At 32.8% G+C, this 22086-nt stretch overlaps 2 protein-coding genes across 4 annotated transcripts in view; both read left to right on the top strand.

Moving 5' to 3' along the window:
* Window positions 1-7172: 7172 nt before the first annotated feature.
* Window positions 7173-10301, top strand: LOC136270991 (ankyrin-3-like; the record flags this gene model as incomplete). The annotated part of the gene is made up of 3 exons (XM_066070042.1): window positions 7173-8441; window positions 8535-8763; window positions 9553-10301. Coding segments are annotated over exons 1-3 (2247 nt in total), but the record flags the coding sequence as incomplete, so codon positions are not given.
* Window positions 10302-21112: 10811 nt separating this feature from the next.
* LOC117689995 (serine/threonine-protein phosphatase 6 regulatory ankyrin repeat subunit B-like) overlaps window positions 21113-22086 on the top strand; it is a 568848-nt gene continuing 567874 nt past the window's right edge. For all 3 annotated transcript variants that reach the window (XM_066068491.1, XM_066068488.1, XM_066068487.1), the window contains exon 1: window positions 21113-21264. The gene's annotated coding sequence lies outside the window, so the exon portion shown is untranslated. The remainder of the gene's footprint in view (window positions 21265-22086) is intronic.

Genomic DNA, 22086 nt, shown 5'->3' with positions numbered 1-22086 from the left:
TAAAAAAAATTATGAAATAGAAACATTGCATGGTTTTGTTAACTAACAACTCAATAAACCATGACTCACCTTTTTTTCAAAAGGTATATGGGTCTGTGATAATAAAAAAAGTAAATAAAATTAAGCTGCATACTAAACATGTAAAGACAAACAGTTTTTATCGCGAAAATTTATCAAAAAGGATCTAAAGTAATTTTATACATTTAAACATTGTTTCTTCATTCTTACAGAGGGTTTTGGAGAGCTACAGACTGATGTTACACATCTGAAAGGTAATAGACAAGTTGGTTGAACAAACGGATAATTGAATTAAATTAATATATAATAGAAACATTGCCTCTTTAGATTAATTAGCTTCACATTGAAACATGACCCACCTTTCTAGCTGAGTTGAACTGAAGGTTCAACTCATGTTTTCTGTTTGCCTTTCGTCTGTCGCCCGGCCGTTTGTCTGTAAACTTTTCTCATGTTATGATTCTCCTCTTAAACCACTACCTCAAATTTAACCAAACTTAGTACAAAGTATTCTTATGGCACCTGGATTCCAAATTGTTAAAATTAAAGACCCATTTAAAAGGGAGATAGTTCTGAAACAGTGAAACGAGGATGGGTGTCTTAAATATTTTCTTCTGAAAAACCACTTCACAAGTAATGCCAAACTTACATTATAGTTTGTATTTATAGTGGAAATTCTAAATTGTTAAAGCCATCTCCCCCAGACCAATACTGGGGCCCCAGGAGAGGTTCAAAGTTTAACATATGAATATAGTTGGTAAATATTTAAAAAAAATCTTCTTAAGTATTAATATGCCACAATTTGTGATATTACTATGCAAGCAATATCAAATAATGTAGATTCTAAATTGTTTTAACCATGACCCAAGACCATCTCTGGGGCCTGACGAGGGGTTCAAAGTTTAACATAAAAATATAGGGAAATTGTTTCAAAACCATCCTCCCGAGAAGTTCAAATATCTTCAAATAGTGTTAATTCATTTTGTTAAAATTGGGATTCCCAAACCAATTCTTGGGTCCCAAAAGGGTTCTAATTTAATCATTTAAATATGTAAGGAAAATGTTTTAAAATCTTCTCCTGGAGTACTACAATGCTTCAATTTGTGATATTACTATGAAAGCATCATCAGATGGTGTAGACTCTGGATAGTGTAAACCGTGACTCCCGGACCATAATAGGGGCCCAAAGAGAAGTTCAGAAAATTGTTTTAAAATGTTCTTCTTCAGAACAACAATACTTAAATTTAAGATATTATGCAAGCATCATCAGACAATGTAGATTCTAAATCATTAGCTCACCCGAAGCGAAGGTTCAAGTTAGATTTTCCGATCACCCGTTGTCCGTCTGTAACCTTCACATTTTTGGCTTCTTCTCTAAAACCAATAAGCCAAATGAATATTAACAAATCTTGCTTCACAGCATCCTTATATAAAGGAGCTAGATTTTATAATTATAAAAATAAATGACACCACGTGTGTTAAAATAAGATAATTGCAAATCAGTTAAAATAGGGTGCATGTCTTTACAAATCTTCTTCTTAAGAACAACTGCACCAGAAATGCTGATGCTTATATCAAAGCTTGAATATACAGTGCAAATTTCAAATTGTCAAAATTAGGGCCCCAAAACTAAAACTGGGTCCAAAAGATAGGGTTTACATTGAAAAGTTAAACAAATGAAAATATTAGAAAATGTTTAAAGCTCTTTTTCTCAAGAACCACAGTGCTTCAATTGGTGGGATTACTATGCAAGCATCATCCCACAATGTAAATCAAAGATTTTTAAAATTGTGACCCCAATGACTACTACTGGTGCCAAGAAAAGGGGTAAAAAGCTTAACATAAATAAATTATATATATATATATATATATATATATATATATATATATATATATATATATATATATATATATATATATATATATATATATAATGAAATTTACAAATCTTCCCAAGAACTACAAAGGTACAACTACATTGAAATATACAGCAAAACATTTCAAAATCCTATTCTCAAGAACTACAATTCACAGAGTTACTAGAATGCAAGCATTCCTAGAAAGGATTAATTGTAAACTGTTTAAATAATGACCCTACACAAATACCTAGGCCCTAAGAGGGGCTCAATGTTTAACTTTGAGATATATTGGAAAATATTTAAAAACTAAACTAAAATGATAAAATGAACTGCTGTTCCGATTAACGACGTGGCCCATGGTCCTCTGGTTTCTAAAAATAATTGGGTCTTTGATAATTGAAAATTGAATAAAGTGATGCTGCATATTAATGTGAATGGCAAGTCCTGTATCAAAAAGGATCTAAAATAATTTCATATGTTAGATTTTTTATTTTATCTTCATTACTCAAAAGGAGTATGAAGAGTTGCAGAGTGGTTTTACAAATATGAAGGGTAACAGACAAGTGAGTTTAACAAATGGATAATAAGATTAAATAAACGTGTAATAGAAACATTTCATGTTTTGGTTTAAAACGTCACAATGAACCATGTCTCACGTTCTTGTAAAAGGTATTGGGTATCTTTGATGAGAATGAATAAAGGTAACGTATTTAATTGACTGGCAAACAATTTAATTACGCAAATATATTAACGAATCCAAAATAATTCGACTCATTTAAAGATTTATTTTTCATTCTTGCAGAGGATGTAGAGGAGGTGAAAAAGAAAAACAAAATATCTACTACTCAAGGTATAGTTCTTTAAAAAAGCATTTCTTATGTTTATAGTAATATCATGTAATATATTTGATAACATTTTGAAAATCAATAGGTTAAAAGTGACACATAAAGAAGATCATATGCAATAATATTTAACAATATGTGTTTGGATTAAATTACTAGTAAACCAAAATTTATATACCCCTAATGTAAACGTGTACTACGATACCTGTAGAACATAATTTTAATCGGATTTCTTTGGTTTAAAAAAGTTCAAACACTTACATATCCAATTATTTAAATGCATACTAATCATTTTCCTAAATATCTCATAAAGAAGATTCTAATAATGTAGAGTAAGCTTGATAATTAAAAACTCTTTAAACCTCGTATTAGTGGAATTGATGGGGTTTAATATATATATATATATATATATATATATATATATATATATATATATATATATATATATATATATATATATATATATATATATATATATATATATATATATAACTCCTTGATAGGTAACGTAATTTGCAGTTTTATAAAAATCACAAAGCAAATTGAAAGTTGGAAGGGGACTAAACTCATCAAAAATCTGTGCTTTCGGTTGTGTATAACTTTCAAAATTGTGGTTACGGTTACGGTTATGTATAACCCCCCCCCCCCCCCGGTTCCGACGCCTATGCGACGCAGTTATGTGTTTTCCTTCATGTTTGTAATTTAAATATTTGACAAAATCCCTTTTATATCAATTTTTGTAGTAAATATAGTTATGTTGAAAGTACTAGCAAATCTTTTTAAAAACATATAGGTCACTGAAGCGTTGAAGCGAGGGGCTGTGTCAAAAATAGTTCGGACCGGAAGTATTTGATATAGCATCACCCGTTTGATATAGCAAAGGTTTATCACACGGGTAATATACACCACACGTATGATATATATATATATATATATATATATATATATATATATATATATATATATATATATATCTTATATCAGGGTTTTTTCGCGTGTATCCAATATCCGCTTTGTTTGCGACGATTTCCAAATCGCGGAAAATAAATCAGCGTAAATTTGATACAAACTTTTGTTTCTGTAATAGAGTTCTCTCTTTCCTTATAAAGTAAACAGGTAGGTAAAAGTACGGTGAACTGTGTTAAGTTAGTTTAGTTAGAGGTACAAATTGTGGGATCGGAGAACAAGCGCCAGATATTACATTTGTAAGCCTCGTTGTTTATTTAATAATCTATTGACAAGCTAATTAAACGGTCGCTTTCCTTCCGTAAACCGATGTCTAATTATACCTGAGCTACTGGAAAATGTAACGGTACATGATATATTTATCTATGACTGTTTGCGTCTCTGAAATTATCGGTAATTATTTCACACTAAGGAAATCGTGTATTTGGTTTCATTGTCCTAAAGAGCGACTATTTAAATAATTTTCCCCTCTAACCTCATAGGTTTAAACAATTGTAAATTATATTTTCAATGTGATTTTGAAATAGTGAATATTTGATTCGCATAAATTTTATATACCGTTTAAGGCTCTGATTCGCGGAAAAAACCTGATATACGGTATATATATATATATATATATATATATATATATATATATATATATATATATATATATATATATATATATATATATATATATATATACTTTATATTGTAATATATTAAAAAGAGACTTGATGTTTGCAAAAGCGCTTTATTTCGGCGAAATCGTATGCAAAGAGCGCGATCAACCTCTTCTAACTTTTGTAATTGCAAAGACCTGCGCTTTTGCCTCACATACATGTAGATTTTAGTGAATGGGGCGGATTCACCTTTTATGGTTTTACATTGTACACAGACTCTTGATGTACAAAACAGATTTTTTATTGAACACACGACGATTAAGAATATACTTAGGACAGCGCACCAGCGATATCTTTATAAACGAGCAAAAACTTCGGATTTGTACGTGGAGTGAGCAACTGGAGACTTTTTTTTTGGGGGGGGGGCACCTGACAAAACAACATCGTGTTTTAAACTGTGACTAAAATATGTCAAAAAGGAGAAAACATTCCATATACATAGGATTAAACCGTTGAAAACCAATTTAAAAGAATATTGGGTGGGGGTTGGGCTAAAATTCCCAACCCAGGAAAAAGGCATTCTCTTTATCTGATCTACATCTGAAAAGTCTAATAAAGAAGTGATTAAGAGAGAGCGTGGCGTAAAGGACACGGATTTGGAAATAGTTTTATTAATGCATTTTCAACTCTTTTTTTCATCTTACTCGATTAGCCTTATAATCTGTGTGTGTTACTGTATAGAAATCTTTGAATATTATTGATCTACTTTTTTAAAGTATAAACTCAAGAACGATTTTTATCTATTTTTTTTCATTATAGAATCACGAATTGAAAAGGCCATATTCGATCAATGGAAACAAGACGATGTCTGTTTTATTTCAACAAAGGCGTGTGAAGCAGTAGAAAAATTAATTAAAAGCAGGAACCTGGTTATTGTGGCTGGTCACTCAGGATCTGGAAAGTCAGCCATCATTCAACATATTGCGCTCAAATACAGAGAACAGGGCTGGACCGTAAGACGAGTAAAAAAGGTAGAAGACATCGTGGATGAATATAATTCAAGGCAATTTCAAGGAGATAAAACTATTTGTGTTTTTAATGATCCATTGGGAAAAGAATATTTTGATGAAATTTTGAATAATTCATGGCAAACATACGAGGAGGAATTACAGTTATACTTAAAAACATCAAAAATTGTGATGTCGTGTAGAAATCACATTATTTCTGATGCTAGAGTGACACATAATCTCGTGAATAAATCACATATTATAAACATCGATGAGAACAAATATAAATTATCTGTTAAAGAAAAACGGAAGATTTTGAACAAATATACGTCCGATATGATTTTATCCGTCAAAGATCGCCATAAGATCGTTGAAGTAGAAAGGTTTTTCCCGTTATTGTGTAAATTGTATTCTAGCAAAGAGGAATACAAAAATAAGGGTATAGAATTTTTTACAGAACCTGTAAATGTGCTGAGAGAGGAAATACTGGGGTTCAGAAAAAAAGACAAGGGTAAATATTGTGCTTTGGTCCTCCTTGTTCTTTTTAACGATGATCTTTGTTTAAGTGATATCTTACAAAATAAAGACACGGAAAACAAATTTAAGCGTACGTTAAAACTTTGTGGATTACCAGAAAACACGCCAACTTTTCTTATTGGAGACATCCTTAACTCCATGAAAAACTTTTATGTCAAGAAAGTTGAGGAAACGTACAATTTTTATCATGATTTTGTGATGGAAGTTACAACTCATGTATTTGGAAACGATTATCCCACAGTGATACTAGACTACGCTGATATCGGCTTCATTAAAAGAAGAGTAAAATTAGGAAATTCTGACAAACACGACAATTCGTTCACTATTTACCTGAGTGGAAAATACATTAAAAATCTTGGAGAAAGGCTTTTTACAGAATTGTTTAGAGAACGCCTGTTAGATGTCGTACTCAATCCCTGTCTCAGGAATGAAAGAATAATTAAAGTACTGATACAAAAGATAGCAGACCATCCCAAAAATCATCAATTGTTGTTAGAAACCAAGAACGTTGCAATTGATAAACAAGAACTTCACCGGACATCTAAAAACTTACTTTTGACTAAACTTTCCTTTTTGAATTAAGAAAGTAAAATATCGCCACTTTTTGCTCTCATTGCATTTTGTCATACACAACTGTCAAAATATTGCTTAAACAATCTACAAAAAATGCAAACTAATTTTATCGAATGTTTTCCTGCACTGTGTTGCAATGGTTCATTAGAAATGTTTTCCTCTGCTTTTAAAGACAATGCAAAAGGATCTTTGAAAAAAACATGGGGAAAACTTTATCCTATTCACATTGTATCTGTGTTCCATAATTATGAACTATTTGTTCAGTTGATTAAGATAGGCGTAAAAGTCAATGAAAAGACTGACGATTACGGTGGTTGGACGCCTCTTATGTTAGCAGCTGGTAACAATACCGAAAACGGAAACAAAAACAATAGAGAATCAGCTGCAGAAAGAAGAGATAAAACTGTACAACTTTTACTGAGAAATGGAGCACACATTAATTTATGTAAGAAAAACGGAGCCAGTCCTCTCTATATAGCTTGTCAAAACGGACATGATAGCACTGTACAACTGTTACTGAGTAATGGAGCAGACATTCAGCTTTGCATGGAGGACGGAGCCAGTCCTCTGACTGCAGCTTGTATCGACGGACATAATAGCGTTATACAACTTTTACTGAGAAATGGAGCAGACATTAATTTATGCAAGAAAAACGGAGCCAGTCCTCTCTATATAGCTTGTCAAAACGGACATGATAGCACTGTACAACTTTTAATAAGTAACTGAGCAGACATTAATTTATGTGAGGAGGACGGAGCCAGTCCTCTCTATATGGCTAGTCAAAACGGACATGATAGCACTGTACAACTTTTACTGAGTAGTGGAGCAGACATTCAGCATTGCATGGAGGACGGAGCCAGTTCTCTTACTGCAGCTTGTATCGACGGATATGATAGCGTTGTACAACTTTTACTGAGTAATGGAGCAGACATTAATTTATGCAAGAAAAACGGAGCCAGTCCCCTCTACATAGCTTGTCAAAACGGACATGATAGCACTGTACAACTTTTACTGAGTAATGGAGCAGACAATCAGCTTTGCATGGAGGACGGAGCCAGTTCTCTCTATGTAGCTTGTCTCGACGGACATGATAGCACTGTACAACTGTTACTGAATAATGAAGCAGACATTAATTTATGCAAGAAAAACGGAGCCAGTCCTCTCTATATAGCTTGTCAAAACGGACATGATAGCACTGTACAACTTTTACTGAGTAGTGGAGCAGACATTCAGCTTTGCATGGAGAACGGAGCCAGTCCTCTTACTGCGGCTTGTTTCGACGGACATGATAGCACTGTACAACTGTTACTGAGTAATGAAGCAGACATTAATTTATGCAAGAAAAACGGAGCCGGTCCTGTTACAGCAGCTTGTATCGACGGACATGATAGCGTTGAAAAACTTTTACTGAGTAATAGAGCAAACATTAATTTATGCAAGAAAAACGGAGCCAGTCCTCTCTATATAGCTTGTCAAAACGGACATGAAAGCACTGTACAACTTTTACTGAGTAGTGGAGCAGGCATTAATTTATGTGAAGAAAACGGAGCCAGTCCTCTCTATATAGCTTGTCAAAACGGACATGATAGCACTGTACAACTTTTACTGAGTAATGGAGCAGACATTCAGCTTTGCATGGAGAACGGAGCCAGTCCTCTTACTGCAGCTTGTCTCGACGGACATGAAAGCGTTGTACAACTTTTACTAAGTAATGAAGCAGACATTAATTTATGCAAGAAAGACGGAGCCAGTCCTCTCTTAATAGCTTGTCAAAACGAAAATTATAATACTGTACAACTTTTACTGAGTAATGGAGCAGACATTAATTTATGCAAGAAAAACGGAGCCAGTCCTCTCTATATAGCTTGTCAAAACGGACATGATAGCACTGTACAACTTTTACTGAGTAATGGAGCAGACATTCGGCTTTGCATGGAGAACGGAGCCAGTCCTCTTTCTGCAGCTTGTCTCGACGGACATGAAATCGTTGTACAACTTTTACTGAGTAATGGAGAAGACATTAATTTATGTAAGAAAAACGTAGCCAGTCCTCTCTATATAGCTTGTCAAAACGGACATGATAGCACTGTACAACTTTTACTGAGTAGTGGAGCAGACATTAATTAATGCAAGGAAAACGGAGCCACTCCTCTCTATATAACTTGTCATAACGGACATGATAGCACTGTACAATGTTTACTGAGTAATGGAGCAGACATTTATTTATGCAATAAAAACGGAGTTAGTCCTCTTTATATAGCTTGTCAGAACGGACATGAAAGCACTGTACATCTTTTACTGAGTAGTGGAGCAGACATTCAGCATTGCATGGAGGACGGAATCAGTCCTCTTACTGCAGCTTGTCAAAACAGACATGATAGCACTATAAAACTTTTATTGAGTAGTGGAGCAGACATTAATTTATACAAGAAAAACGGAGCCAGTCCTCTCTATATAGCTTGTCAAAACGGACATGATAGCACTGTACAACTTTTACTGAGACATGGAGCAGACATTAATTTATGTGCAGAGGACGGAGCCAGTCCTATCTATTTAGCTTGTCAAAACGGACATGATAGCACTGTACAACTTTTAATGAGTAATGGAGCAGACATTAATTTATGTGAGGAGGACGGAGCCAGTCCTATCTATATAGCTTGTCAAAACGGACATGATAGCGTTGTACACCTTTTACTGAGTAATAGAGCAGACATGAATTTATGTGCAGAGGACGGAGCCAGTCCTATCCATATAGCTTGTCAAAACGGACATAATAGCACTGTACAACTTTTACTTAGTAATGGAGCAGACATTAATTTATGCATGAAGAACGGAGCCAGTCCTCTCTATATAGCTTGTCAAAACGGACATAATAGCACTATACAACTTTTACTGAGTAGTGGAGCAGACATTCAGCTTTGCATTAAAAACTGAGCAAGTCCTCTCTATATAGCTTGTCAAAACGGACATGATAGCGTTGTACAACTTTTATTGAGTAATGGAGCAGACATTAATTTATGCATGAAAAACGGATCCAGTCCTCTCTTTATAGCTTGTCAAAACGGACATGATAGAACTGTACAATTTTTACTGAGTAATGGAGCAGACATTAATTTATGCATGAAAAACGGAGCCAGTCCTGTCTATATAGCTTGTCAAAACGGACATAATAGCACTGTACAACTTTTACTCAGTAGTGGAGCAGACATTCAGCTTTGCTTAAAAAACGGAGCTAGTCCTCTCTACATAGCTTGTCTCGACGGACATGATAGCGTTGTACAACTTTTACTGAGTAATGGAGCAGACATTAATTTATGTGAGGAGGACGGAGCCAGTCCTCTCTATATAGCTTGTCAAAACGGACATGATAGCGTTGTACACTTTTTACTGAGTAATGGAGCAGACATTAATTTATGTGCAGAGGACGGAGCCAGTCCTATCTATATAGCTTGTCAAAACGGACATGATAGCGTTGTACACCTTTTACTGAGTAATAGAGCAGACACGAATTTATGTGCAGAGGACGGAGCCAGTCCTATCCATATAGCTTGTCAAAACGGACATAATAGCACTGTACAACTTTTACTTAGTAATGGAGCAGACATTAATTTATGCATGAAAAACGGAGCCAGTCCTCTCTATATAGCTTGTCAAAACGGACATAATAGCACTATACAACTTTTACTGAGTAGTGGAGCAGACATTCAGCTTTGCATTAAAAACGGAGCAAGTCCTCTCTATATAGCTTGTCAAAACGGACATGATAGCGTTGTACAACTTTTATTGAGTAATGGAGCAGACATTAATTTATGCATGAAAAACGGATCCAGTCCTCTCTTTATAGCTTGTCAAAACGGACATGATAGAACTGTACAATTTTTACTGAGTAATGGAGCAGACATTAATTTATGCATGAAAAACGGAGCCAGTCCTGTCTATATAGCTTGTCAAAACGGACATAATAGCACTGTACAACTTTTACTCAGTAGTGGAGCAGACATTCAGCTTTGCATAAAAAACGGAGCCAGTCCTCTCTACATAGCTTGTCTCGACGGACATGATAGCGTTGTACAACTTTTACTGAGTAATGGAGCAGACATTAATTTATGCATGAAAAACGGATGCAGTCCTCTCTATATAGCTTGTCAAAACGGACATGATAGCACTGTACAACTTTTACTGAGTAGTGGAGCAGACATTCAGCTTTGCAAGGAGAACGGAGCCAGTCCTCTTACTGCGGCTTGTTTTGACGGACATGATAGCGTTGTACAACTTTTACTGAGTAATGGAGCAGACATTAATTTATGCGAGAAAAACGGAGCCAGTCCTCTCCTAATAGCTTATCAAAATGGACATGATAGCACTGTTCACCTTTTACTGAGTAATAGAGCAGACATTAATTCATGCAAAAAAAAAATGGAGCCAGTCCTCTCTATATAGCTTGTTAAAACAGACATGACCCGGATTCCTTTTTTTCCCTGTTTGTATCATGTCAGGTTGAAAGAGTGACAAGAATGATATTTAAAAACTAGTGTAAATGGTTTCATAGTTATATTATATGTTATAGTTATTTTTATATATATATATATATATATATATATATATATATATATATATATATATATATATATATATATATATATATATATATATATATATATATATTTATATATATTTATATATATATATATATATATATTTATATAATGAAAAACTTTTAAAACACTGTTTCAAAATATTTCGACCGTGTAACCGGTCTTTATCAGTCGGATAGTATATGTTCTACGTTGTGTTGCTATAGACAATAAGCACCGACTGATGAAGACCGGTAACACGGTCGAAATATTTTGAAACAGTGTTTTATTATTCATTGAAAAAGAGACTTTGGATTTATATATATATATATATATAAATATATATATATATATATATATATATATATATATATATATATATATATATATATATATATATATATATATATATATATATATATATATATATATATATATATATATATATATATATATATATGCAATATCAGATATTACTGCATTCTTCACGCTGAAAACAAAAATTTGAAAAGCCTCGGATTCCGTGTTTGAAAGCTTTTAAATACAGTAATTGAAGAAAATTTGGCCAAAATAAAATCGAAAGATAGTGTTAATCTCGTTGACTTTATTTCTCATATAGAATGAGTGAGAAGTCTCTGATGAGTATACCTACCATTGCCGATAAGTGTTGGCATCTACTTAGTATTAGATGAATATATATATATATATATATATATATATATATATATATATATATATATATATATATATATTTGTCTTACGAAGAGTATATCTGAGGCGAGTTCAACAGAACAAGCGCTCGCGAGCGCTCGCCAAAATTCCCAATACCCGCAACACAAATTTTGGCGAGCGATCGCGAGCGCTCGCTCTGTTGAACACGCCTCTGCATTTACAGGTATCGACATAAATACTATCAATACATATTTAGCAGAACCGTATTACTTGTAACATGTATGTCTTGTGAATTGAGGAAATAAATTGATGGGGAAAAATGTATTTCCTAACGTATTTGTTTGTCTTGTGAAATGAGGAAATAAAATGTATGGGAAAAAATGTATTTTTAACGTATTTATATCACATGTTTATTGAACAAGAAAAATGCCCCGAGAATCAGGGAAACTACATTTTGTAATATCGTTACTAAAAATTATGCTATTGGTTAGACATCTCTCTCCCTCTCTCTCTCTCTCACACACACACACACACACACACACACACACACACACACACACACACACACACACACACACACACACACACACACACACACACACACACACACACATTGAATTTCAAAATGGTCTAATAACTCAAGTTATAATCAAACTTTAGAATTGAAATGACAATATCATAATCTCTGCCTGCATCCAGAATAGTTGTAACCTATGGTTTTGTGACCTCATAATCAAGAAAATCATCATTGTTTTAGGTGGCATCACTCTACCAAGTGTAAATTTAGCACAACAAGCGGTCTATTACTAGTATTCGACTTCTGGAATAGTTTGACCAAAGACCCAAAAATCAATAGGGGTCATTAAACATATACCATGTTTGGAGTCCGTCAAATAAATGAATTAAACCGTTCTGAATGAACAATACCTTGTTTACAGTCCGACACACCAACTAACCAGCCTACATGCGCAAAACAAGTTTATTCAAGTTTATTCCCTAGGCAACTTACATAATGAGTAATGATTGGTTGCCACGCATTGCTTAGACTGTATATAAACAGAGACTTAAAAATGAGATGTTTAATAGAGCACAGATACAATTACTAACATGGATTTTTTTTATCATATCACCTTTTCTTTATTAATTTACTTAAAAGAAGAAAAAACAATTTGTTGACACCACTTTGCCCACTCAGGGTAAATACTAGTTTTCAGAGTAAAATGTAGTACAAGTCATCCATATCATTTAAAACTTAGCCTCATAAAACAACTACTAATCCAACAATAATTTTGATGTCTAAAATGTATATCTAAAGTTATATGTATTTAAAAAACCTACATTATAACAATCTATATACACATCAAATCAAAATTAACACATGATTTTATGAAAGCAAAAATTGCAGCATGTAGTTTACAGATATATGTAAAAGTCAACATTCATTGCACATCTCTCTCTCTCTCTCTCTCTCTCTCTCTCAGTAAAACAACTTTAATTCAGTTAGTACGTGGATTTTTATCACGTCGAATTAGATGTATGTAAATCTAATGCAAATTACAAAATTTCTTTCAGCTTTTTAAAGCTGTGAAATTTTGAAAATACAAAATTATATAAAGTAAGTAATTCAATTTGTCAAAAAATATTGCATTTTGGGTCTTAAAAAATTTGATAGTTAGGTTACAGAAAAAATAAGCCTCCTTCACCTCATTGCATGCAAAAAAGAATATCTCCCTACGCAGCTATCATGGAAAAATGTCTGGATATGCACAGATATTTTGACATGTATGACCTTAATACACCCCTAATATAAATGTATATATATTTGAGGTTTTATGAGGATTATATAGACAATTCCTAATAATACTATCAGTTCTTGATCAAATGAAAACTTACCAGTTTATTCATGATTGCAATACCCACGATCCACAATGGGGTCGCCAATATCAGCACTGTTCACACAATGTTGTTCATAATAAACTCAGCTGAAAAAGCCTGTCTTAATTAATGAACCATCTCAAAAAAAATATTTCCTTACACATTTTGGACGAATCGGTTCTATCCAAATACTACGTGTTGTAAAACTGTTATAAAATTTAGATAAATTTATCAAAAACGCTTAAAAAGTTTTAGCTGCTCATGAAATATATACAAAAATAAGGGAATATTTCATAAGATATATCAAGAATTAAAACAAATCTAATGAGTTATGGTGTTGATGCGTTTTATATTAGCGTGAATCATCAACAGTTCTAGAGTAAAAGTGTTAAAGCAATTGGTGCATTGTCCCCTTTTTATTGAGACTTCCAAATTTGTCTTTGTTTTTTCTTGCTCAAGTTTTCACATCTAAGTTTTTTGAAAAAAATTCTTACAACACCATATTCCACAGCAACACTTATAAAAGAGAAACTATGAGATAAAGTAAACTCTGAAATTGCTTCTCAACCTAAAAACTGAACTTAGATGAAAATAATACATTTAGCAAATAAAGCTAAAAAGTTTCATCATTGAAAAACATTACTACAAAGAAAAACATTGGATGTGATGATTTTTTTTTTGTAAAAATAGATGTCAGGCAAAAATTTGTATTGAGGTACGTCACTCTGTACAATCACATTTTTAAAAACAATTACAACTTATTTGATTTTTTTTATAAGAAAAACACAAAAACTAACATAAGAATAAAAACATAATTCACAATGCTTTGTATTTTGAAACCATACTCCTAAAGAGATATTAAGATATAAATGATTCGTCCAATAAAATGAGGATTACAGAGTCAATACTCAAAGACTGAATTATGGAATACAGCCTTTGCACCAGTTTGGACTCTGATTTTCGATATTTCCCCTAAAAAAATAAATAAATAAAGACTTTGTGTAGTCATGAGAAAAAACACATTCATCAATTATCAATAAAATATCAAATGTTTAACTGCAATGCCCAAACTTGAAAAAATGAAAAAAGTACCTGGACAGTGGTATAGAAGATTACCGGACCATCCCAAAATTCATTTGATCCAAATGCAGGTGCATTTACAATGGCAACTAATAGATAAGTGTAAACAATAAACTATTAACTCATTTGGCTCATTTGTATCGGGCAAAGAATGTGTTGTGTTGGTATTTAGCTGTAGTGCATCTAGCAAATCCACATTCTTTTCAAACATGATACATTTTAACATAAAAATATTTGTGTTTTCCACAAAAGTTTAATAATACAGATAAGTATGCTTTAAATCTATTCATAGAACTTTAGATATAGATTAATCCTTATCAAGTTTCAACTTTACGGTAAACCAACTTTTATTTGCGAGCGAGAAAATTTCGCGATGACTTTGCTATGTTACTGTCTAGATAATCTCGTTTTGTTCGCTAAAAGTAGTCGCCGCGAATTTGTTAACCACATGTTAATCTGGAAATCGCCAATGAAAGTTGGCTTACAGTAGTTTGATGCTCAGATTTTAAATTACAAAATTTGAGTAGGTCAATGAAATCTACGCTTGAATCATATGGCACAACTTCCACCTAAGATTTATTAGCAAGTTACATATATAATATATGGTACAGTCTTACAGTATGCAAAACATTTATTGAATATGTTATGCAATAATATTTACATTATACAATGTCTTTGTTTATGATAACACTACTCGATTTTGTATTTATAATCCATTAAATTCAAATGACATATAGTTGGGGGACGCAAACATGGAAATCAAATAAAAAGTCAAGATTCAAATATTTAATCAAGACCTACCACTGCTAAAAATTATATACATATAAGTAATAAGGATGATTCATTCTTTGAATACTATGAGGTAATAATTTCAGTCGGAGCGTGGTCAAATCTATTATGAGGCTCTTCAGGATTTATTGAATTTGGTCACGCCCCGACAAATATTATCACCTCATAATGGTCAAAATATGATTTTGTTTAATTCCTTAGAAAAACGCTTTTGTGTAAATCAAGAGGCCATTATAGTAACATACTTTTAAGCCTAAACACACCTTTTCCTAATCGTGATTTGGACACAATTTGAGGGGCGTTTCAAAACAGATAATCGGGCTTATTAATGGCTGATGCAATGGAAAATCTCCGTAGACTTTTTATGTTCATTGTGTATTGAAACCTGAAGCCGTTGAGGGGGCGTTTCAAAACAGATAATCTGGACAGTTTTCATAATAGTGGATGAACGCAGTTTGAACCCAAAGGTATTTATGAAAATCTGAATATCAAGCAAAAAGTGGTGGATGCAAAAACTCGGGACAGAGTATAGTATATACGTCCTTGCTATTTCTAACAGTGTCTATGTAAAACGATAGCGTGTAACTGTATTACTGGATGCAAAGTAAGCAAGTTTCATAAAATCATAGTATTTGCTAAGCTTTCTGCACTTGAGATCTCTCTTTGAAGCCCGACATGAGACAGGTGCATGCCTCTGACACCGGAAATTGTTAAACAAACATTGACCACGCGCCGAGTCAAAGGTGGCTGATTACGTAGTGGTGAATACACTGGCGATTATCAGAGTGGATAATTATTTTAATATATGGGAATAAAATATTTCTGTCAAAGTAAGTTTAATTTTGCATTACATGCGATAACGGGAATTGTTTACAATGCAAGCGAGCGACTTTGTAGATGTTGCCGGCATTTGAAAATACGATGCATAAGTATAAAGTGTAATTGTTTTAATGATTATCATTAATAAGAATTGGTAGCAATATCGGAGACATCGTTGCATCATGCACTGATAATGTTACTTCAGTATTAGTTTTTATGCCATTTTGAAGTGATAAGATCGACGTATTGTCTGAATCGACGTATTTTATGAATTTGTTAAAAATTTGGCTAACAATGAGCAATTCGACTAGTCGTTCGCATCGACGATTCGTCGGGAAAATACGTTACTTGAGGTATTTCCGGGGCATGTGAGGAATTGGTTCAGAATATTAATAAGGGGGCAACAGCTTTTGACATTAACTTTAATACAACAGCTATATATGTAAAAGAAAGTTAGTTAAAAGGGTTGATTGAAATCATAACCATGCATTCATTAAGTTTTTTCACTCCTGTTACGGAAGTAGAGATTAAATACATTTTTACTTCATATTCATAATGCCCCCCCCCCCCCCCCCAAGTGTCTAAACCCAATATCCAGAGACTAAGAGTTTTACCATTTAAGTAGTAAGTTTTACGACATCATAACCATATGCATGCATTTAGTTCTTTACAAATAATTATGAGAGAAGAGAATTGTATTTTCTAAGATTAAATACATTTTTACTTCATATTCATAATGCCCCCCCCCCCCCCCAAGTGTCTGAACCCAATATCCAGAGACTAAGAATTTTACCATTTAAGTAGTGGGTTTTACGACATCATAACCATATGCATGCATTTAGTTCTTTACGAATTAATATGAGAGAAGAGAATTGTATTTTCTAAGACTAAATACATGTTCACCTTATGGCTATGGGGTCTCAATCCCTGACCGAAGGGCCATGAAATCAACAACTTTGATAGAAGGCTTTATGAATCTTATAACCACGCATTTAGTTTGTCCCACAAGTTAGGGAGTAGAGAAGAAGATTTGGCGTTTTGTTTGCAAATTTGGCTCCTCTCATGTGAACCCGGTGTAGGTAAGGTCATAGAATTTATATTTTAAAATCCCCTTATCTTACAAAGGCTTTAAATCAAAAGTGGTAAAGATTTTCAAGAAGCTAGAACTATATCATTATTGTTATAGGAGACGCGCAACGGACGATGTAGGATGATGATGGACGACAACGGGCAAATACCAATAGCAATAGATCACCTGAGTCACTCAATTGACCTTATAGTATGTCAATTTCAATTTTACTTTATTATGAACTGGTAAATATTTTATAATTATTTACTGGGTATAACTGAGCATTGACTTTCAGTCAGGTCAACATCAAATTTGTAAGACCAGGGTTTTGGACGGAAGGACGGACCGATTGATGGACAGACTGATCATTATAGGGCGCACACAGAGCGGGACCCTAATAAAACAAAAAATGTATATTCACCTGAACAGAGACATGCATGTCTGTCCGCCTCTCTACATAGATCGAAACATTGTCCATTTTTACATTTCCCATATCTACAATGAGAACCACACCAATCAAGACAGCTAACGACCTCTGTGGGTTTTCCTTTTTTAAATACAAGTGTACTAATACTTGATAGAAAATAATGGAAACATTTTAATGGGGACTATTTATGAATATTTTATTATGTTTTCTAAAATAACAATAACAAGAAACAAAGGTAGCAATCAATGATTTGTAAACTAAAGATAGCAATCAATGACATGTAAATTAATGGTAGCAATCACTGACATGTACAATGACGTTAGCAATCAATTGCAATGACATGTTATTGCAAATACCACTTGATACTATCTGCTTCGGTTGATATAGAGATGCGTTGAATCACGACAGTCTATTTGGTGTAACATTTAAAAGAGTCGCATTATAGGTTGAAGTTTAAATGTAGACGCGTTTTAATATGCCGATTTGGTACCCGACCACTCTTCCGCGGAAATAATATTTTATTTCCTAACTGCCAGCTTATAGCTTTGACGTTAAAATAAAAAGTTCCTAACAGGACTGCAAAATCTTAATAAATCACCGCAATAGTTGTTTTTTAAGGTGTTAACAAAAACACACTGCGGTCCATAGTTATCTTTAACATGTTCCCAATTTCATTTACAGCATTGTGTTTCCTTGATAAATTCAACCATTTTTAACATACATGTATCAATTGAATTTGAGGCAGTAGTTATTTTGTGTTATCGTATTCCACATAATTTACAACAGAGACTGACAAAAATATTACAGAAATTGCGTTTTATTAAACACCAATTGATCAATGGCACATTAACTTTTACAAGTGTGTGTGTGCCTTAAATCTTGCAAAATTTGCAATTTACGGCGCAATTTTAGTCTGATCTGTGATTAACCGTATTTTGTTACTCAGTCTGTAGGAACATTAATTTACCTCAAAATTCATCAGAAAAAAATATATAATTTTGATGTTGACGGCTTGTCGCTTTAATTACTTGCCGCAGATTTTCTCTCCACAATGCGAGCCTTTAATGACGATGTTTCAAAGATTTTCAGTACAGATTTCTTGAATGTGAAGACATAAAGTGAAAGTGTAACACGTCTAATGGATTTCACGGCATGTCAACCCGAATGTTCCTGTTCATCTTCATTTTGAGGCAAGCTTTTTTGTGAGGCAAAAATAGCACTATTACCACCAGATTACAGTTTGTTCAATTCATGCCATAATCCACATCTATATGTTACATTGTGAATGGTAACGTAAAATATATTTGTTCACTCAAAGGGGCATGGTCACGATTTTGGTCAAAAATTATTTTTCCGATTTTAATATTTACAACGCTTCAGAAAGGCATTTTTAATAGGCAACCGAAACTTGAGTGTAATTTGTTGAGTTATAAGCGAGTTACAGCTTGAAATTCTTCGCTATGTAAACAAAGCGTTTGTTTACATTTTGAACGTTGAAGTAACTATTTCAGTTTTAAACTTAAAACGAATGTGTAAAACGTTAGAAACTGTTTATCCATGTCTACAATAAATAACATACAAAAAGCTGGAACAATATTTTTTTACTTGTATATTGACTATGTAAACAAAAACAGGGCACAGGCCTTGTTTACATGACATGCCCATGTCCATGCGATAAAATCGCTTCAAACTTTTTAACTATCTATAAAAGGGAGTTCAGACAACTTGGAATAGAGGCGTCAACCCTGACCAAACAAAATGACATAAAGGTCAAAGGTCAAGGTCATTTGAAAAGCTGTTAATTATTGAATTTTCATGTTTTGAAATACAGAATTATAGTAAGGGTTTCAAAAGCTTGCTGGATTGCGCAATAAGCCATTCATTTGGGTCAGCCAGGTATCACATCAAGTCCTGTGGTTACTCAAGTGGAACTTGTTTTTACAGTTAACCCATTCATTTTGTACAAAGACAGCTAGCCTTTAAAACACTCTCTTCTATTGTTAGGTTTACTGTTTATATGATTGTGTGAGGAATATTCACTAGGCTCAGTTTTGTTCATAATAATTGGGAAAAAAATCAGAAAAGTAGTTTAATAAATGTTTACGATATATACAACATGGAATTCTTAAAGAAATGGCTGGAAAATACAAAACAATCTTTTTAAAGTTCATTTATCATTTTATGGTTTAGTGGGTTTCCCATTTTTTAGTACAACATGTATCATAGGTATAATAATTTTTTGTATACCTTATAGAGCAATCTAGCAATTCATTAAAAATATTAAGATGGAAAGAATTATTCGAGAACATTAGCCTACTAGTTATAATTGCTATTCGTCTGCGATAAAATACAACGTTACTGTTTAACAGAACAAATGCTCGCGAGAGATGGCCAAAATTCCCTTTATAAACATTTTTTTCGAGCGGTTGCAAGCATTTGTTTCTCTGAATAGGTATATTGTGTAACAAAGATCTCTTGTGTAACAAATACAAAGGGTTTAAATACCTGTACGTTGATATTGAAGATAATTTTGACAAAACTAGAATGACAGGTAAGTTACGAGTAATTGCAACGACCCATATGCTTCTACAAGATTTTCAAACCAATATTTCTAACTGAATAAAACCTATTTAAATGTAAAACAATGAAAGTGGAGACTGCTTAAAACTAAAATACACTAAATGTCAAAAGATAACACACGACAATTTTTTTCAATTCAAATGTTGAAAAACACCTTTGACATTAATCTTGATATAATTGAATGTACGGCAATAGGACCGACTAAACAAATACACTTGGTTGGTAAAAGTACACATTTTCATACATCATTAAAACATGTTGAAATGATATTACTTAGATGATATATTCTATAGGAAATACTCATAATACATGCGTTTGTTTTTACAAACTTCTTTTAACAAACTTGAGCTAAGTCCGATTTTCTAGTTTGTCAATTACTTTTTATCAAAGAAATTCTATTAATATCGTTTATATTTTGATAATAGAGCTCCGTTTTGATCAAGTGACACTGAAATCAAATTACCGTGTTTTGTTATGCCAGTTGTCATGGACAAGTTTGTAAAGCCAATTGTGTACTGAGAAGTGGGTTCTACGTATTGTATTGTTAAATGAAAACCATATTTGGGTGTTTATTAAATCGCTAGGGTCTTAGCACAGGGGTCCTTTGATTTGATGAACGTAAACTCTTAAGTTTATAAATATATAAGTGGCATATTAAATTATTTACATTTGATGTTTGGATCATTATTTTCAATGTACATATATACAAAATGTATACAAAAATGTTTGACCTAATTAGTCAAAAAACCTCTTGGGTGCCCAAACAGATATATTCTATAAAAGAGACCAGACGAATGAATTTAAATCATGTGATTTTTTTAAAATTTAGGTTAAGAACAGTTAAACAGCACCTCCAATGACAACAACATTTCAAAGTCTACACAAACCTCTAAGAGAGACGACTTGTGTATTTCCATTAAATTGTGTCCTGTGATATCGGGATATTTCTTTTCCTCCATTCTAATACTCAACAATTTCGTAAGTAAACTATTTACCTATGTTATGCTTGTTTAAACACTATTCTAATCACATTATTTTTGAAAAAGAATCCTTGCAGTATAAATTTTGAGTCCAAGAAGTTAGAAGTTATTCGGTATTAAATGAGACTTAACATATGTTGCACATAGAGATTTAGCTTGTATCTCTAACCTTGTTGGTTCTTTCATTGGTGTGGAGAAATAAAATTTATGCGCGTAAATTGCATAACGATTCAATAGGTAAACATCTTGTTGAATTAAGTGTTTTTCGTTGTGATTGGTGGATTTGTTTGTTTTTCAATTTATTTTATGTTTTTTGTAAACGCATGGATTGTTTCAAAATCACATGTGTATTGTTTTTTATTACTGATATTACTTAGATGATATATTCTATAGGAAATACACATAATACATGCGTTTGTTTTTACAAACTTCTTTTAACAAACTTGAGCTAAGTCCGATTTTCTAGTTTGTCAATTACTTTTATTTCAAAGAAATTTTATTAATATCGTATATATTTTGATAATAGAGCTCCATTTTTAACAAGTGACACTGAAATCAAATTACCGTGTTTTGTTATGCCAGTTGTCATGGACAAGTTTGTAAAGCCAATTGTGTACTGAGAAGTGGGTTCTACGTATTGTATTGTTCAATGAAAACCATATTTGGGTGTTTATTAAATCGCTAGGGTCTTAGCACAGGGGTCCTTTGATTTTATGAACGTCAACCTTTTAGTTTATAAATATATAAATGGCATATTAAATTATTTACATTTGATGTTTGGATCATTATTTTCAATGTACATATATACAAAATGTATACA

Source organism: Magallana gigas, chromosome 8 (genome assembly GCF_963853765.1).
Source record: "Magallana gigas chromosome 8, xbMagGiga1.1, whole genome shotgun sequence".
NCBI classification, from domain to species: Eukaryota; Metazoa; Mollusca; class Bivalvia; order Ostreida; family Ostreidae; genus Magallana; species Magallana gigas.
The sequence above is the reverse complement of the archived record's forward strand: the minus strand, read 5'-3'. Positions and strand labels throughout refer to the sequence as shown.